We start from the raw sequence: 21453 nt of genomic DNA on the forward strand, positions 1-21453 counted from the left end.
TACATATGGTATGATTTAAAAACAGCATGCTTAATAAGCCAATTTCTTGGCATATACCCAACTGCTGCACAGGAAAGGCAAGGGATTTTATAACAAAGACATATTCTGAAATATATATATATTTAAAATCCACAATAAACTCTAGGGCAAACAAAAGTAGACCTATTATAGCAAAAAAAAGTTACAATTCTTTTGCTAATGTTAGCTGACTATATACAATTTTTTTTTCAGAAGAACGCTTCCATCCCAGTGTGCTTACTTAACAAATCTTTTCTGATTGTCCATTTATGAACATGATTTACTAAAAGACACTGAAGAAACAAAGAGGTGGTCCCAGCTCAAAAGATGATCACTCAGTATAGACCTAGATACATAAACAGGTAACCAAAATATAAGTCAGGTTTAAACATATTCTCAAGGGAACATTTGGGGTGATGGATATATTTACGGTGGCAAAGGTTTCAGGGTCTATACCAGTGTCAAAAATGATCAAATTATATATTTTTTCATATACTTTACTGTACTTCAATTATATTTCAATGAAGTTGGAAAACAAATTAGATGTGTTTGAAAAGGAGATACAATAATAAACTATAGAAACATAGAGAATATGATTCCTTATAATGTTGGTAGGTGGTAGGAAGGAAATAAAATAAAAATATATTTAGTGTTTTCTTTGTTGAAATTAAAATACATTGATCAGTCTTTATCTGCTGAGTCCTCAGGATAGAGTGTACCTTTTATACTACAGTAGATAAGTGTGTGGGATTTTAAATGTGAATTGCTATATAGATTTTATTTAAAAGGGATATTACTTTTACCTTAAGAGTTTAAAAATGCACATATTTTAGCCAAACATTAGACTCTTTTATAGTCATGATTAATTCCACTATAGTTTTAAAAGTGTATGCAACAAAAGACACACATTGCTAGGAGTCCCTGAAATAATTACTTTCTTATTTATTCTTTCACCAAAATATTTTTCTATATATATATATATGTATATAAAAACATGTTTTCCACATGTTTGAGTCATATCTTATTGATCTAAATATCCAGTAAAATATATATACTTTAGAGAAAAATAAAATAAAATCTACTTGGAGAGACTTAAGACAAATTTTCTTTCTAATGAGATTAAAAATGAGACCTGTGCAGTTCCCATCGTGGCTCAAAGGTTAACGAATCCGCCTAGGAACCATGAGGTTTTGGGTTCGATTCCTGGCCTAGATCAGTGCGTTAAGGATCTGGCGTAGCCATGAGCCATGTTGCTGTGGCTCTGGTGTAGGCCAGCGGCTACAGTTCCAATTAGACCCCAGGCTGGGAACCTTTATATGCCGTGGGTGCAGCCCTAGAAAAAAAAGAAAAAAAAAAAGAGACCTATATCTTAAAAACATCATGCTAAATAAAAAATAAAAGAAGCCAGTCACAAATAAGCACATATTATGATGCCATTCTTGTGATATGTCCAGAATAGGGAAATCTATAGAGAAAGTATATTAGTGGTTGTTCATGGCTTGGCGTGGGATAGGTGGATTAATAGCTAAAAGGTACAGGGTTTCTCTTTGAGATGATAAAAATGTTCTAAAACTGACTCTAGTGCCTGTTGCAGGTAATCAGCAAATATACAAAAACCATTGAACTGTATACTTTAAATGGTTGAATTGTATGATACCTAAACTATATCTCAATAAAGCTATTTTAAAAACTAAAAAGAGGCCTTTTGACATGCTTTTATGAATACAAATTTGAACACTAAATGGAGCCTCAGTTACTAGTATCCTAGAATGAACTAATCTTTTCTGTATATACTATATTAAAAGTCCCAGAGTTAAATATACATTACTTTCATTTAGAAAAACAAGGCAATTCTTCTTTCTGTTGTCTTGCAGATCTCTTTTAAAATCCTAGAGATGTCATTTTAATCAGAACATGGGAAAAGTTAAAGCTTAAAAAATCTAACTTGATATTTAATCTAGATTAAGGTGCTCTTAAAATTTGAGATAAACCTTTTCTGTAAAGTCTAAAATTATTGAAATATTAAGGAAGAAAAGCTCATTGTCTATAAATTTATTTTATGACAAGTTTCTGTGGTGGCTCAGCAGAAATGGATCTAATATCCATGAGGACACAGGTTCAATTCCTGGCCTTGCTCAGTGGGTTAAGGATCCGGCATTGCTGTGAGCTGTGGTGTAGGCCAGCAGCTACAGCTCTGATTTGACCCCTAGCCTGGGATCCTCCATACACTGTGGGTGTGGCCCTAAAAAGAAAAGAAAAAAAAATTATCAAAAAAAAGCAAAAACAAAACCCCAAAGCTTTGTGTTCCCTCCTTTCATAATGTAACTATAATATTTCAAAATCAGGCTTGATAAATCAACCTGGAATGGGACATGTGGCTTTAGAATTGACTACATGATGTAATTTATTTTTCAAAAAGTTATTTGACCTTAGTCTGCTTCTCCATCACTGAGTGAACTTGTACAGATGACGCTGCCTTCTGAATATCTTCCTACAGTGGATGTGTATTGTGTGTTTTTCTATCACTGTTCTAAGAACAAAATATTTTGAACTATATGAAAAATACAGTATTCAGTCATTCTTACCAACCACAAAGGTACTGTCGAGCAAGTTAATGATCAAGATAAAATCATGAAAAAGCCAGACTCATCAAACGCCATGCTCAAGAGATCACCATCATGAAGAATTTCTAAAGTGTAGGTCATTGGTCCAACTTTGTTATTTAAAGTGTGCCAAAACAGGAGCCCCTCCCCCCCAAAATAGTGTGCCAAAATATCCAGATCTACAGCTATACTGAGAGCCTACACTTTAAATAGAGGACTAGTAGAAATAACCTAGGTGAGAAACAAAATATCTGCAGACAAACCATCAACCATATAGATACTTATATTATAGATACAAAAAACATATTTGTATAATTGATAATTGTATTAGTATTTTCTCCATCAGAACCAAGATAAAGAACTTGAGAGAAAGAGAATTAAAGCTAAATAAAAATCAATTATTACCTAGTAACTTGTGTCCCAGTTACATTTTCCAACATATCACAGAGTGTGAGAAATATCCCTCTCACACTTTTAAGTTTCTGAGATGCATCAGATACTGGATAATGATAAAGGATTTCCTGCTGTTAAATGAAAAGAAATAGATACGTCAATCCTCCCCAAATTTTCCAACCACTATTTTTTTTCGTGGCAAATTCAGCCTTAGGATTAAGGGGAAAAGAAAAAAAGAATCCCTTCAGCTTCAGTAGGAGATTCATTCAAACATAAGGAAAGACGCATAATTGGAATTTTAATGTATCACCTAATATTTAAAATACCACATTTGAAAATAAGTTAGAAACTGTCAAAACTGGCCATGAAATAAATATTAAGTAGGACCTTGATTATTTGGAATAATTATAAGTAATTTCAAACAATGTTTCCAACATTAATCTCCCTTACAATAAATTTAAATACTAATATTTATATTATACTCATTATATCTCCTGTGGTTACATATCCACATAGACACCACATATAACTTTTAAGAGTCTTTAAATTCAATTACTTTCATTACTGACTTTTAAAAGATAATCTTCATCTTTGGTGAAACCATTAAGTATTTAAATACAAGACAAGACTTTAATTAAACTTACAAAGTGAGAATACAAAACTAAATTTAAAAAAGTGCAGATAGGAAGAAAGAAGTATTATGCTATTACAAAGTTTTCTGTTTAAATTTGAAAGCATTTGCCCACCAATTAATCTAAAGTCAAACTTTAAGAGAGAGTACATTTTAAATTATGGAAAATACTAAATCCATAAGATAATTCATAAATGTGTAATAGTTCTCTATTTCAAGGAGAAATGTTCCCATTTCTTAAAAAAAATCAAAATCAGGATGTACATTGCTAGTACTTTTGTAGGAAGGGATGAATCACTCTGTACTTCACTTCTTTGCTGTGACTTAAAGCAACATGGTGTTTTTCTCACAAGACAAATTAAAAGCAAGCAAACTAAAAATATCTCTAAATAGAAACCATAGAGAATTCAGAGTAACTTCTAGTTACTATGTAATAACAATACCCATAAATATTAACATAACCATTACTGAAAACCCAAACTCTTAAAATACTGTATCTTTTCCTTGGTTCTCTTTCTAAACAGTATTTTACACTTTGCTTTCATCTCTCTTTATAAGAAATAATTATGTTACTTGAAGTCTATGTCTTGGCAACTCTGACATTAGGACAAAATATAAATAATGACAAACTGGATACATCTGCTTTTTATAACTTATTAAGCACATTCAATATATGAAAATTGTTATGGAGTATGTGGGCCAAATATACTCTGCCTAACAACTCAAAACTTCCGCCAATATATGTAGTGTCAAAAGTTACAAAATATTTTATCTCTAAAAATTAAGTCAAATACCAGCTAAGATATTCTGTTATGTCTACCTCATAAATTTAAACCTTAACTGGTTAATAAACTTACAGTATTTAGCCAAACACCAAATACCACTTTAAATAAGTAACCATATAGTCTTTGATTCATTTCTTAAAAATTCCCAAATCTTGTAACTTAAAGAAAACAAGCTGCTAATAAATATATAACACACATGAAAACAAAATGACCCCATGACATTTAATTGTAAAATAAGTAATACCAAATACAAAGGACATTTGAGAAAGTTTCTATTCCAACTTCTGCAGCAACCAGCCTGGAGAGCCTCACCATTCAAGACCTGGCAAGCTCTACAGTTCCTAACCAATTTAATTGGCTGTATTTTAAAGCACTTCTTAGCAGCATGCATTTGCAGCAGCTTCTACTCTGTTCAATAAGAATAAGCCTCTCCTAATTGCAGTGTTGATACACGGCTGTCAACAGACAAAAACCTGTTCCTTAGAGAAACATCTACACATTTTCCCATGAAAGAAAGCCAAGGATGACAAAAGGCCTCAGCACTGTCCTACTCCAGGATGACCTCAAAAGTTTCAGGGTGTTACCATTTCAGAAATGTGTTGTGTGTTTTACATAATACACAGTTAAAATTCTCATTTTTTTTTTTTTTTTGCCATTTCTTGGGCCGCTCCCGCGGCATATGGTGGTTCCCAGGCTAGGGGTCCAATCGGAGCTGTAGCTGCCAGCCTACGCCAGAGCCACAGCAACATGGGATCTGAGCCGCGTCTGCGACCTACACCACAGCTCACAGCAACGCCGGATCCCCAACCCACTAAGCGAGGCCAGGGGTCGAACCCGCAACCTCATGGTTCCTAGTTGGATTCATTAACCACTGCACCACGACGGGAACTCCAAATTCTCATTTGTTTTAAAGATACAAAGGACTAGTAATACATGCAAGAAATTAGAATCATCAACTCTAGGTCTCTATATACTTTTCAAAACACAGAAACTTACAGAAATACGTATAAATAAATACCTTCTTTTCCAGTTCAGTTACTGACTAATTTTGACATATGAAGAAGCAGTACAAGGAAATACACCTTTGGATAAAATGGGTTTGGCATTGATAGTATAAGCTGCAAGGATTTCAAAAGGAAAGGAATGTAAATGAGGTAAAAACCTTTTAGATCTCATTTCTGCTCAAAGCATTACAGTAAACTAGATGCCCCAAGACCCCTGTGCCATAAAACAACTAGATTCATGGTCAAAAATACTCGTTGAATTGCTGGATATTTAAGAGGTAGAGGCTTCCAGGGACATCCTCTTCATACCTTTCCAACCCCCTCCCCTCACACTGCAAAGAAAGCTGGGGCCTCGGCTGGGAGTGGTGAGCAGAGAGCAGATGGACAGAGGAAGGTTGTCTTGGTGGCCAATACCCACCATGTCTTCTGTCAGGACACTAAGCACTGGGCTACTAGCTAGGTAGGTGAGCTGAGCCAAGACCCACTGTGTTAAAACCAGACCTATGAATAAGGCTCAAGTGCCCAAGGTGAGTGATAGAAACAGAAGAAGTAAATTCTTTTTGGAGGAAGCTATTTCCTATTTAGAAATAAAGGACTCCCAAAGGTAAAATCGAGCAGTAGGTCTAGTTAACAATACTCAAGGACATAAGAAAGCACAAACCAGAGTCCTCATCAAGGCTCGGAGATATTGGAATGGGAAGATAAAATACAAAATAACTATGTATAAGATGTTGAGAGAAATAAAGCAGGCAATAAGAGACAACCAGGAATAGCATGGCAGATTTGCATGTACACCAGCTAAAAACTTCTTAGGAACTTTTTTTTTTTTTTTTTTTGCTTTTTAGGGCTGTACCCAAGGCATATGGAGGTTCCCAGGCTAGGGTTGAAATGCAGCTACAGCTGAGGGCCTATACCACAGCCACATTCCTAGCAACGCAGGAACCAAGCTGCATCTGCAACCTACAATGCAGCTCATGGCAATGCCAGATCCTTAACCCACTGAGTGAGGCCAGGGATTGAACCCACAACCTCACGGTTACTAGCTGGATTTGTTTCTGCTGCACCACAAAGGGAACTCCTCAGGAACTTCTTAAAAAAAAAAAAAAATAGGTTGTTTAAACAAACAAAAAAAAAACCCCAAAAAACAAAAAACAACACCACACAGAGGTTAAGGATTAAAACTATGTGGACATAGCAGAAGCAAGAAACTTAATGAAAGATAGTTTCCTCAAAAGGAATGACTAACACTTACTAACAGCAATTATGGAAGTCAGAAAACAGAGAAATACTATCTTCAAACAGATTAAAGAAAAGACCTTCTTACCTGCTTGATATAAGCAATGCCATATGTTAATTTTATCTTCTTCCTGGCCACAAAGGAAGACTACATTTCTCACCTCCTTACTTTGGGAGAGACCATGTAACTAGTCCTAGGTACTGGAACATGAGTAGAAGAGATGTTCCCACTTTTAAGTCAGACCGCTGAAATGTCCTATGTGATACTGTATGCTTTCTTTCTTCTCTCACTGGCCAACTAGATTCAAACAATCCAAAAGAGGACCCTGAAGCCCTGGGAAATAATGGAACCACTGGAAAAAGGGCTCACATCATTGAGCCAAGTGACCAGGAACACTTACATTGAAATGAGGAATAAACTTTAATCACGTTACACCACTGAGACATTAGGACTGTTTGTTATAGCAACTGGCATTTCAAGGAGTAAAAAAAGACATCATTAGATAAATAACAACAAAAAGATTTTCATGAAAAATAAATACCTAGGAGTTCCCTTGTGGCTCAGCAGATTAAGATTGTCACTGCAGGGTAGCTGATGTGGTACAGGTTTGATCCCTGGCCCAAAAACTTCCATATGCTGCAAGCAAAAACAAAAACAAAAACAAACAACAAAAAAAAAGGAATGCCTAAAATATATACTTCAGGAAGAAGAAAAATGATCAAATAATAATAGTGTGAGATGTAAGAATAGTGAATTTTTAAAAAATGGTAGCAATGAAATATTGATGACAAAAGCATGTAGGTGAAAAGGGGAAAATTGGAGTTAAGATGCACTGAGGGCCTTGAATTATTTTGAAAAGGGGTTAAGAGAGTATTTAACTTTAGAATCCATGAAGAAAAATATCATGATAAAATTTTAAGAGTAATCACTAAAAAAATAGAAGGAAGAGTATACAGCAAGAATAATAATGATATAAGCAACCAAGCATAAAAACAGTATGGGAAAAGTAGTTAAAATAGAAGTTTTTAAAGAAGCTAGCAGAAACAAACACAAATATTTCAGTCATCTCTATAAACGGACACATCAAGGTAGTCAGTTTAAAGACCGGTGTGTATAAGAGACATACTAAAACCATAAAGACACAGAATGACTGAGGAAAGTGTTTATTATTAATTTGGAAGACGGCAAAAAGGTCTTCACTTTTTTCCTTTGCACTTTTTAGAAGACACTCACCTCTTCCTTTGATGTTTCTGAGTCAAGCTGTAGTGTGAGATACATAACGATATGAGGAGTGTTTAGGATATTCTGCTGGATACCTTCAATCTCTTCTCCCCATAGAAATTTGACTAAATCACTTGTGTTCGATGGTGACTTTTTCTGTCTTGGTTGAGTTGTTTCCTTTTTGACAGCATTCACATTTTCAAATGTCAGTTTCACCTTTGAAAAATTAAAATGTGTTGATTTTTCAATGAGGGAGAATCAGCTACAGTTTTCACAAAGAAGGATCAGTGCATGCACATTCACTCAGGTATGCACAGAATGCATAAAAATCATCCTAGAGTGTGGGCCCCTTGATGGCAGAGTCTGTGTGTTCTGCTTATGTTTGTAACTCCAGCTCTGAGGACAATGTCTGGAACATACTATTACAAATATTAATTGAGCAAGAATATATAATTCTTTGTATGTAAGCTTGTTAATTTAAACTTAATTATTATATTCTAAATACTGACAACAAATACAAGAAATGTGATGAAAAACAAAAATTAGTATGATCTTGTAATAAAGAGTAACACATTATGAATGCTAATAGCAATGACTTATTTGGAGAAGGTAAAATGAAGAGATTCAGGATTAAAAATGACCTCATACAGAGTTCCTATCGTGGCTCAGTGGTTAACAGACCTGACTAGTATTCATGAGGACGTGGGTTCGATCCCTGGCCTTGCTCAGTGGGCTAAGGATCTGATGTTGCCATGAGCTGTGCAGGTCGCATATGCGCCTCAGATCCTCCATTGCTGGGGCTATGGTATAGGTCTGCAGCTACAGCTCCGATTCAGCCCCTAGCCTGGGAACCTCCATGTGCCAAGGATGTGGCCCTAAAAAGACACAAGGACAAAAAAAAAAAAAGGCAACCTCATACAACCAGAATTAGCTCTCCTTTCAAGGGAGGTGATATTCAAATATTTTCTTCGACATTCTTTGTGGTCCTTTATAATAAAGGCAAAGGAGAGAAAAAAACCATTAACACGTGGATCTTGGATCATGGTCCTAAGAAGATTACCTATCAGTTTTATCAAGATAGTTTTAATTTCATGGCCTGATATCAAACATGATTGGTAAGAGTCCAGAACGTGGCCATGTTCCAGCTGTTGAAAGGTAGCTTCCAGTTCTCAATTACCTTACCTTGAGAAAGGAGGTATGTGTGCAGATGCCAGTTGGCCAAAGAGAACTTGCTTATTTCAAAGAAGCACCAGTGCACATCCTGAGTAAAGTTTCCACTAAGCATAGTTAATTTTGTGTAGCAAGGACATCATCCTAAGCTATATAGGCAAAAAATATTCCTAATGTTTAAAATCTTATCAGAATACAGAGAAGTAAAACTAATTACAACAATCCATAAAATTTTAAATTTAGACATTGTATTGCAACAACTCTTAAAATTAGTTTAAATTTTAAAAGTCAAAAAATAAAATCATGCTCAGTGAAAAAAAAAAGTCTGGTCAATATATGTATGTTAAATCATCACACTGTACAACTTAAACACATACAATTTCTACTTATCAATCATAACTTCAATAAAGCTGGAGGGAGAAAAGAAATCTTGCCAATATTTAAAAGCACATAAAACTATATGTAGGAAGTTGCATTTTGAGAGAAGATATTTAAAAATTATTACCAAGACAGTATTAATCCCTATATTTGATAATTTATTAAAAGAGGAACCATTTTCAAGGCCAATTTTAAATATATGGTAAATACTAATATGTTATTGTCACTCTTGTTGAAAATGAGTTTTACATAGTTATACATTTTATCAAAAATATTAAGTACATTATTTAAAAAAAAATCATTCATAACCTCATCAGCCCATCTATTATAGGTATTATACTGCAAAATAAATCTATCCTAATGAATAAAACCTTCCAAAAGAAAAAAAGATCTGGATATCTTTCTATTGTTGGCAAGGAGTGACTGTGGTTGTATTCATTTTGCTTAACTGTAGCTGTCTGGCATATCATGGGCACTACGTTATCTAAAGGGAATTTACTTAAACATATTTCCTAAAATAAGTTTCAGATTTTATTTTATTAACAAGTAGAAAAGAGACATGAGGTCTAAATTCATCATTATTCAGAGTTAAGATGAACCAGGTCATGACTAATGAGTAGGAAGGGAGAAGATCCTCATGAAATTTTTCTGAGGCCCAATGATCATGTTTCTTTACAAAACATTTAATATTCCAAGGGGAAAAGATCAGGCTTTATGAAAATTTTAACGTTTTTTGTAAACCTGATGTTGAAAAATAGGCTGTTGGTATTAAAATAATGTATCTAAAAAGGCTAGTGGAAAACTAGTATATTTGGATGGGAAGTATTAAGAAAGCCAAACAGAAATATAAAAAATTAGAGATCTTATATTGGACCAGTCGAGAGTTACCTGAAGAAAATTAATACAAGGATAAGGTGAGAAAGAGTTGGAGAGACACTGTTTCAGAAATGATATTAGAAAGATGTGAAAAGAGTGTTTGGTGTGAGGTTCTGACCCAAACAGCAATATGTAAGCACTGCATGCCCTGAGAGACTATGTATGCTCTGAAAGCGGCTTCTGTTCTAGAGGGTAATGCTCAATATACATACACACATGTAAATATATATACATATAAGCATAAATGTATTAAATCCTTAAACAAGATCTGACGAAGTAAAAACAGCCTGGTTGTCAGGAGGGTCTTTTATTGAGAATTTGGGGAAATCCTGAGTACAGACTTTATACTAATACAGAGGGGGGCTCTGAAGACTATCCCTAAGACTTGGCTGTGAATGGAATGGAGGGTGAGAAATCTGACTGCAGGAAGCAGATGAGTGACAGCATGGGGAAGCAGGTGTCACAGAGGCAGGCTGGGTCTCTGCACCCCAGGGCTAAACTAGAAGAAAGATGGGTCCTCAAGGAAAAAAACGTGCCTCAGAACAGGGAGGGCATTTTTTTCAGCTGAGATTCTTGTGGGTGGAGTGGTCAAAAGACAGGGTATGATTCACCAAGAATGACAAAAGGAAATGAGTTAGTAGGCTTAAAATAAAAATTTACCAATTTTACCTTAGGCAGCAACAGCAACCTAAAATTTGACTGGTTTGCTCTGCTTGGTAAAGAATGACACACTTGAAAACGAACTTTAATGTTACACTTGGCAAACAACAGAACTTCTTTTCTTTGGGGCAAGAACCTTTCCCCTCACCATGACAAAAACAAAGACAAATGCACTCACCACAGAACCATCCATTAACATTCTTTACGGAACTATTTTAGCCACCATTCTTCTGATTTAAGTAAAGTTGGCTCCATAATGCAAAGATAATTACACTTTAGAAAGGCATTTTGAAAAACTTACATATTAAATAACTATAAATGTCAGAAAATCTGGCTGCCCTGATATAAAATGATAAAAGGGTAATAAGACATAATCAAATTAAGTGCTATTTTAAAAAAGGGGTTGATGTACATAAATATACAGGATATGATGTGTTTTATAGGAACAAAACTTTAAGAAACATCTAATATAAGATAGTTTTTATGAAGCTTCTTATAAAAAAGGTTTTTCTGTAGAGTTTAGATGAAGCTTCTTATAACGAGGGATTTCTGAGAATTTCCTTTGTGACTCAGCGGCTAACAAACACGACTAGGATCCATGAAGTTGCAGGTTTGATCCATGGCCTTGCTCAGTGAGTTAAAGATCCGGTGTTGCTGTGAGCTATGGTATGTAGATGTCGCAGACACGGCTCGGATCCCACCTTGCTGTGGCTGTGGCACAGCCAGCAGCTGTAGCTCTGGTTTGACTCCTAGCCTGAGAACTTCCATATACCGAGGACATAGCTCTAAAAAAAGGGGAAAAAAAAGGGGGTTTTCTGTTGTTCTTCCATGGACATTAACCTGTGACAAGTTTCGTCATCTCCTATCTCCCCTAAGAGAGTTTTCTTATTTGTGCAATTTTCCCATCCTTTCTTTTCTTCTTCCCTCCCACTTCAGGAGATGATGTGCCTTACCGCAGGCCCAAGGACATGCTCTCTACAACTCACCACTTCCAAAATCTTGTTGCTTTAACTATACCCTCTCTCTACTTCCATCTCCAAACAACCTCATGTAACAAGCCATGTCTCCTCAGCCTCTGCTCAACCAACCAACAAGTCCTCTCTCCCCATTTGCTACAATGCTATCCTCTTCACACATGGGATCTGGGGAGGCTGTCAGAATCTGAAACAGATTCTGCCTCATGGTCGGCATTGTCTCTCTCCCAACATCTGCACTGCTCTCCATGTGTCTGATCCTTTCTCCTTTGTCTGGCAGATGATCTGAACATTCCTTAGTCAAAATTCTGAAGGAAGTAAATCTACATAGCTCAGCAAATTCTCTCCTTGAACCTTTTCTTTGGGGCAATCTCATAGGATTACTCAAGACAAAATGTGGAAGGCATCTTTAACTCCTCTCTCTTCTGCAGGAAGTACTGTCCTCTTTACTTCCCACTTACTATAAATCTAATCAACTCCTTCTCCATATTCACAGCCAAGGCCTTTGCTCAGGCCTTCAGCTGCTCTCTTCTGGACTCCTGTAAAGCTGACCACCTGGTTTCCCAACCTCCAGTTTCATCCAGAGTGACAGATGCTTAAATGCAAATCTGATCACATCAGCCTGCTACTTTAAAATACTGACATAGCTGGCTAATTCTAGGACATAGCTCTGGAAATAAAAAAAGACTCACAAATACTTTTTTTTTTTAATTTACCAATCTAGTTCCTAATTTTTCCACAACATATGTGACCACCAATTTTGTCTAACAAGGAAATAATAAAAAATTTTGTGTAACAAGGAAATAATAAAAATAAAATAATAAATAATAAAATATTCTACTCAAGTATCATCTCCTTTAAGAAGCCTTTATTCCTTCTCTCAGGCCTAAGAAGTACTTACAAGGTAAGCGTTTAAGATTAATGTTCTATAGGCTGATCTCCCTGAAAAGGAGTTGGTTTCCTCCAAAGTTCCAGGAAAACCCAGTGCTTAATGCAGTCCACCTTGGTCAACTCAATGTTTGGACCCAAATTCACCACTCAAGCTAGGGGGAAGAGGGTTTATGTGCTTGTTGAATAATTGAGTGCACAGAGCAGTGGCAACAGATCAAGGTCACAAAAGTCAGTAGTTAGAAAAGCACTTGTTCCTGTCATTTTCAATTTCTAAAACTTTTTTTTAAAAACCCACAACTTTTTATTTAAAAAATTTTAAAGCTATAGAGAACCCTCATACACTGGGTGGGAATGTAAATTGGTACAAACACAATGGAAAACAGTATGGAGGTACTTCTGAAAACTAAAAGTAGAATTACCATGTGATCTAACAATTCCACTCCTGGGCAGAGTATCTGAATAAAACTATAATTCAAAAAGATAACATGTACCCCTATGTTCACTGCAGCACTAGTGACAATAGCCAAGGCATGGAAACCACCTAAATGTCCACTGACCAATGAATGGATTAAGAAGATATGGGGCATATACACAATGGAATACTACTCAGCCATAAAAATGAACAAAATAATGCCATTTGCAGCAACATGGATGCAACTAGAGATTATCATACTAAGTGAAATAAGTCAGAAAAAGAAAGACAAATATCATACGATATCACTTTTATGTGGCATCTAAACTGTAACACAAATGAACCTATCTACAAAATAGAAACAGACTCATGGACATAAAGAATAGACCTGTGGTTGCAAAGGGGGAAGGCAGGAAGAGAGTGGGATGGACTGGGAGTTTGGGGTTAGTAGTTGTAAACTATTACATTTAGAATGGATAAGCAATGAGGTCCTACTGTATAGCACAGGGAACTATACACAATTTCTTGAGAAAGAGCATAATGGAAGATAACATAAGAAAAGGAATGTGTATGTGTGTGTGTGTGTGTGTGTGTGTGTGTGTGTGTGTGTGTGTATACTGGGTCACTTTTCTGTACAGCAGAAATTGGCACAACACCATAAATCAACTATACTTTAATAAAAGATATTTAAACCTACAGAAAGTTGCAAGAAGTGTACAATGATTACCCATGTATTCCTCACCCAGTTTCAGCAACATTTAACATTTTGTCACATTTGCTTCCTCCCTCCCTTCTCCTTTGTTTTATTTCCCTTTCCTTCTATCCTCACTTCCCCCTATTTAAAAAAAAAAAAACTGTCTGAACTACTTGAGAATTATTTGCAGCTATTTGAATGTTTCATTGCTAAATTAATTGCTATTTCAATGTTTCATTGCTAAATCTCCTAAGGATACACAACAAATACATTTATGACACTTAGGAATTTTAATATTAAACAGAATACTATTGCCTAACAAAGTCTGTACTCAAGATACATGCACCCAGTGTTCATTGGAGCACTATTTACAATAGCCAAGACATGGAAGCAACCTAAATGTCCATCAACAGAGGAGTGGATAAAGAAGATGTGGTACGTATACACAATGTACTTATTATTCAGCCATAAAAAGGAATGAAATAATGTCATTTGCAGCAACATGGACGGACCTAGAAACTATCATACTAAGTGAAATTAGACAGTGAGAGACAAACATCATGTAATATCACCTATATGTGGCATCTAAAGGAAAAAAAGGATACAAATGAACTTACTTGCAGAACAGAAACAGACTCACAAACTTTCAAAAACTTATGGCACCAAAGGGGACGGGTGGGGGAAGGGAGGGATGGATTGGGGGTTTGGAATTGGTATATGCACACTGAGGTATATGGAATGCTTGACCAATGGGGACCTGCTGTATAACACAAACTCCACCCAAAATTATGATAATCTATGTGGGAAAAGAATCTGAAAGAGAATGGATATGTGTATTTGTATGACTGAATCACTTTGTTGTAGAGCAGAAATTCACAACCTTGTAAATCACCTATATTTCAGTAAAACTGTAAAAAAAAAAATCTGTATTCAAATTTTCCCAATTGTCCCAGTATAGCTGTTCTGAACAGCAATAAAAAAATCAATTAAGGATTAGTCACTGCACCTGGTTGTGTTAGTTCAGTCTGTCTTAGTCTAAATAGTTCACCAGCCTTTTTTTTTCTTTCGTGATATTGACATTTTTGAAGGACCTAAAACAATTGTTTTGAAGAATGTTTAAAACCTGCCTTTGAAAGAAATGATTTGGGCTCCTTGTGCCTCTGTATACAGGCTTTGCCTATGGATTTAACTCTGGTATTCTGAATCTATTTATAACAGAATTTACTTAAAATTCAAACACAGAAGTGTAGACTTGGAATGGGGCTCAGAGATTTATTCTCTCAAATCCTTTCTGATTATAGATGAGGAAACTGAAACCCAGAAGAGTTGGTAAAATTGCTCAGAGAGAGGTTTAAAATAGATTTCTACCCTCCTTCTCCTCAGTGACCTTTCTACCACATTACAGTCTCTCCCAGGGAATCTTCTGTTGGATGACAAGAAGCATTTTAGGCTATTTTTATACTCAGAGTATAAGTTTAAAATGTTACTGTTGGATATCTCCAAATTTAAATGTTAAGTTTTCTAAGGTATTCTTTATATGTCAGCATTCCTCTTCTCTTATTGCTTGACGAACTGTTTCAAATGTCACAGATACACACTAGGTAGAGCAGCTATTTCTGGGACAAATCCACTGCAGTGAGTTCTGGCCCAGTAAGAACAAAGGGAAGCAGACACAAAGATCCACCCAGGCTGTGTGAAAACAGAAGGATCTCACTCTGGAATCAGTTTCAGTTCCTGTTCTTTGAGTTATTAATTCTGCAGCCTTGGACAAATCATTAATTCTCTCTTAGATTCTTCTTCCTCATGTATAAAATAGGGATATAAATTACCAGATTCTTACAGATTGTGATAAGGGATAAATGAAATTATCAAAGTGAGGGAGGAGTTCCCGTCGTGGCACAGCGGAAACAAATCCAACTAGGAACCATGAGGTTGTGGGTTCGATCCCTGGCCTTGCTCAGTAGGTTAAGAATCCGGCGTTGGTGTAGGTCGCAGATGTGGCTCGGATCTGGCGTTGTTGTGGCTGTGGCATAGGCTGGTGACTACAGCTCCGATTAGACCCTTAGCCTGGGAACCTCCATATGCTGCGGGTGTGGCCCTCAAACAACAACAACAAAAAAGTGAAGGATATTAGAAAAGCATCAACACACTTTCTGGTGCATTAAAAAATACTTGTTCCCTTCATAATTCTCTAATTGTATATAGTCAAAATCCCCTTGAAATTACAGTAGGAAAACAAGGCTGTGCTGCAGAACAGCATACTCTCTTAATATGGTAATTCCATCTCACAATACTTTTTCTTCCATCATTAAAACAAATTGCTCTTAGAATTGGCACTTAAGAGTCATGTTGTCTTTGTAAAAACAGAATCACACTTAATGCAGCTGTAAAGGCAAACTGGGCATATAGCATGGTCCTGACTCCTATTTCACGTTTAATGAGGACATGGAAATAATGGGTGAAATTGGTCTAAAGTATTTAAATCATTATGTCTTTCTCTTTTCTGCCAACTATGCAGAGCTGAATTTGCAAATTCAATGTAAGTATAGTGTGACTTCACTAGAAACAGGATTCTTCTTGTTTTGAAGACAGAACAGATGTGTTTGAACTCTGGCAGTATTGGCAGTATACCTGCCAATGACATAGGCAAGAAAGGAGGATGTCTCACTCAGGGCTGATGTGCAGGCAGGTGACACTCAGTCATTAAAACCTGTAATTCTTTTTAGTGACTGGTAAGTAGTTGCTGTCTAAGCATCCTGAGGTGCCTTAGTATCTTGGCCCACCCTTGTTGCTCCTCTCATCTAGCAACTAAAGGGGATACCAGCACATCCTACTCCAGCACTATGCCTGGCGTCCACCTGATTGTTATTATTTCAAAACCACCCCACTTCCATCTCCATTTCTTTGTCCACTCCTAGACATTGCTGGTTACTGGCTACCATAGTTATTGTAGCAATTTCATTTTGTATTTCCAAAGAAAACTAAATTTACAAAGCATCCATCTCTAAACAAGAAATTTCATCATAGGTCCTATTATTTCAGAATCTCAAGTCAGATATAGATATCTGTTCTTCAGATATCTGTTCTTCATCTTGATCAGTCTAAAAACTGCCTCATCCTCTCAGATACTTGGCTAAAGCATATTGTCCTCCCCACTCTTCGAGAGAAAACCAATTCCTGATGCTCACAAGAGCAGAATATTTCTAAGGTACAGCATTTTAAAAATACATCTAACGACCTAAAAATGGCATCCATAATACAAAATCGCAGTGCTTAGGGTATCAAAATAACTTAATTTTCTTATGATGACAGAAGTTTATATTTACTTACAAGAAATGAAAAATAATTCGTTAAGTAAATAAAAACTCAGGAGTAGGCTAAACTAGATAACAAAAAAAAATCAAGAAAATAGTATAGTGTTTAAACAAAACCACAGTAAAAAAAACTTTATAGCAATTATGGATTTACTAAGTCAGAGAATAGAAAATTCCACAACTCTTTTAAATGACTTTTCTAGGAACTGAATTTTCATCAGCACGTACTGTACTTACAATGGCAAGTTGGTCACTATATATGTTTTTATTATTATTCTTGTTTGCACTTTACTTAGGATGACTTCTATTTGGAGATATTTCTCTCTTTTCATAGAACAATGTCCAAAAGCTAAAAAATGTTAAGAGCTAAGAATTTTTAAATATCCAAGGATGTAAGTAAAACCCACCCATTATACATGACTATTCTCAGAATTTTATAAAAAGAAATGAGCACAAGATATAATTATTTCTTGTAATTCATCATAAAACACAGAAAAAGAATGTCCACACCTGCATAGGTCCAGGAATGCAAGACAGAACTCTCTCTATGTTCTCAGAGGTCACATCTACATCATTCACAGCAACAAGGACATCACCTAAAAACGGAATCACAGTAAAAAAAAAAACACAAAAAAAACAGCTGTGTGAATATCCAAAATTGAAAAAGATCTAGAGTTGGAACATTAAAAAGTATTTATTCTGGAGTTCTCTTGTGCAGCAGGTTAAGAATCTGGTGTTGTCACTGCAATGGCTTGGGTTGATGAAGTGGCATGGGTTCAATCCTTGGCTCAGGAACTTCTATATGCTATGGGCACAGCAAAAAAGAAAAAGAAAATGAAAAAGAAAAAAAAAAGTGTCTATTCTGGGAGTTCCCGTTGTGGCTCAGAGGGTTACGAACCCAACGAGGATCCATGAGGATGTGGGTTCGACCCCTGGCCTTACTCAGTGGGTTAAGAATCCAGCATTGCCGTGAGCTGTGGTATACTGCAGATGTGGCTCGGATCCAGTGTTGCTGTGGCTAAGGGGTAGGCCAGCAGCTGTAACTCCGATTCGACCCCTAGCCTGGGAACTTCGATATGCTGCAGGTGAGGCCCTAAAAAAAGGCATCTATTCTGATCTCTTCAAAGTAGAATGGAAAACATGATACAGACATTCAGGGACTTGTCCAAAGTTATAAAGCTGATTAGTGGCAGAGCAAATCTCCTATTCGACACTTTCTTAAACTATAATGCCGCCCAACATTGCACTATAACTAAATATAACCTATGAATATTTAAAGAGATGAATATTCTCATTTTTTTGGATTCAATTGAGAGAACTGTATAAACCCAAGGGACAAATGGAAAATGTGTAGTATAAACCAACCATTGCACTTAACAAAATTGAATCTAACCACTTAGACCGACAGTAAAAAAATTCAGCTGAAATTTTAATTAAATCCATGTGGTACATCATAACTCAATATGCTAGGTATTCACTGTTATTACTGTTTTGTGTTTCAAACTGATCTTTCAAAGAGCTGTGTTTCAAACATAGCTCTTTGTTTCAAAAGCCCCCAACCACAATAAAATCTATAGCATATTTCAGTAACAATCTCCTTTTCCACAGTTTTTCTTTAAATGTGTGTATTATCATATCTGGTGGCTTTAACAAAATAAAGATGAGTGTTAAAAATGAAAATTTACTTTCACAACATAAAAATAATATCTAAACACAAGTGAGCTATATTCACAGAAATATACATTTACCAAGGTTTTTTTCTCATCATTCGTAAACATATCATTAGGAAACTGATTAAATAATCCAAACTAATCCATTCATTAATTCATCCCACAAATAATAATTGAGCACCTACTGTATGCCAGGCACTGTTCTAGGCACTACAGATAGAGAACTGAATAAAACATACAAAAATGTATGGAGCTTAATATTTTTTAGAGAAGACAGATAATAAACATGTATATAAATGAAACAGTATTGGTAGACAATTCTCCACAGGGCTCTCATGTTTTTGTACATCTTACAAACCAAGGAACTAAAAGTCTTTGTTCTGAATTATCTTTTCAAGATCAGACAAGACAGTGTCTCCCACCAGAGAAAATACACTATACAGTGTAATAAGGATAGTGCCTCCCTCAATATCTTTTTTTTTTTTGTCTTTTGTCTTTTGTTGTTGTTGTTGTTGTTGCTATTTCTTGGGCCGCTCCCGCGGCATATGGAGGTTCCCAGGCTAGGGGTTGAATCAGAGCTGTAGCCACCGGCCTACGCCAGCGCCACAGCAACGTGGGATCCGAGCCGCGTCTGCAACCTACACCACAGCTCACGGCAACACCGGATCGTTAACCCACTGAGCAAGGGCAGGGACCGAACCTGCAACCTCATGGTTCCTAGTCGGATTCGTTAACCACTGCGCCACGACGGGAACTCCTCTCCCTCAATATCTTATCGTTAATAATTGTTCTTTATAAAAGATGCATGTTCCCTAAGCTCAAAGTTCCCCTCCCTTGATGCAATACACCATGTGTGCAGGTGTCACCTGGCCCTCTTCAGTATCCCTGTGGGAATGGGGGTTGGGGAACAAAAGAAATTACCATCATACTTTAGCTACTGCTACTCCTCCCCCTCCCTTTCTTTCTTCATTCCTTGTTTTCCTTGATGCCCTATCACATGGGAAAAGGGTTAGGGGCAAAGTGGGCAGAAGGAGTTTCTTAGGCCATCCCCGTGAAAGCTTAAAACAATCGATATTAGGGTTAGATGTTTGAGAGATGCTATTCAGTTGTGAGTTCCACAGATGTGGACACCAATTCTTATATGATGATCCACTTTGTGACATTTGAGCAACTCCTAACTTTTCTTAAAAGTAAGGATTTTGGGAGTTCCCATCGTGGCGCAGTGGTTGACGAATCCAACTAGGAACCATGAGGTTGCGGCTTCAATCCCTGCCCTTGCTCAGTGGGTTAAACGATCCGGCGTTCCGTGAGCTGTGGTGTATGCCGCAGATGTGGCTTGGATCCCGAGTTGCTGTGGCTCTGGTGTAGGCTGGTGGCTACAGCTCCGATTTGACCCCTAGCCTGGGAACCTCCATATGCCGAGGGAGCGGCCCTAGAAAAGGCAAAAAAAAAAAAAAGTAATGATTTTGAAATGTATAGAAATATCGAATCACTATGTTTGTAACAGGGACTAACATAGTGTTGTAGGTCAATTATACTTCAAAAACAAACGAATCATAAAAAAGGAGATTTGTGGTTATCAGAGACAAGGGAAGAGGGAAGGGGAGCACGAGATGACCTTGGTCAAAAGGAACGAACTTCCACTTATAAGACAAATAAGTACTAGGGATAAATATAATTAAAATATAACTAACACTGTTATATGTTATAAATCAAAGTTGTTAAGAAAGTAAATAAATTCTGAGTTCTCAACACAAGGAAAAATTTTCTTCTATTCTTTAATTTTGTATCTACATAAAATGATGCATGTTCACTAAACTTACTATGGTAATTATCTCATGATGCATGTGAGTCAAATCATTATGTTGCCCACCTTAAACTTATACAGTGCTGTATGTCAATTATATCTCAGTAAAACTATAAGAAAAAAAGAATCTGCAAACTAAAATAAACTTCCAACTTCAGATAAACTTTTAAAAATAAAAAAACAACATACCCCCTAATTCTTTTTAAATAAGGGATTAAGCAAATATACTGTATCAAATTATTTACAGCTGTAATGATTTAAAAAAGAAAGAAGGAAGGGAGGAAGGAGAGGAAGGAAGGGAGGAAGGAAAGGAGGAAGGAAGGAGGATTAATTGATTTGGGATTAACAGATACAGACTATGACATATAAAACAGATAAAGAACAAGGACCTACTGTATAGCACAGGGAACTACATCCAGTATCTCTTAAAAGATGTTTTTATTTTATGGCTGCAGCTGCGGCATACAGAAGTTCCCAGGCCAGGGATTGAATCCGAGTCACACCTGTGACCTACACTGCACTGGGCCAGGATCGAACTGCACCTTTGCAGTGACCCAAGCTACTACAATTGGATTCTTAATCCACTGTGCCACAGCAGGAACTCCTATATTTAGTATCTTGTAATAACCTATAATGGAAAAGAATCTGAAAAAAAGATTATAGATAGATATATAAATAATTGTTACCCACTAATCGTTCCCCAGATACCTGCTTT

At 36.3% G+C, this 21453-nt stretch overlaps 1 protein-coding gene across 1 annotated transcript in view; it reads right to left on the bottom strand.

Annotated features, from left to right (window-relative positions):
* The window catches only part of INTU (inturned planar cell polarity protein), an 80198-nt gene that overhangs the window by 34954 nt on the left and 23791 nt on the right, over window positions 1-21453 (bottom strand). The window contains exons 3-5 of the mRNA XM_047799274.1: window positions 17772-17857; window positions 7905-8108; window positions 3027-3145 (exon numbers count right to left, since the gene is read on the bottom strand). Of these exons, the coding sequence (XP_047655230.1) occupies window positions 3027-3145; window positions 7905-8108; window positions 17772-17857 (409 nt within the window). The remainder of the gene's footprint in view (window positions 1-3026; window positions 3146-7904; window positions 8109-17771; window positions 17858-21453) is intronic.

The sequence above is a fragment of the Phacochoerus africanus genome, chromosome 10 (genome assembly GCF_016906955.1).
Source record: "Phacochoerus africanus isolate WHEZ1 chromosome 10, ROS_Pafr_v1, whole genome shotgun sequence".
Classification (NCBI taxonomy): domain Eukaryota; kingdom Metazoa; phylum Chordata; class Mammalia; order Artiodactyla; family Suidae; genus Phacochoerus; species Phacochoerus africanus.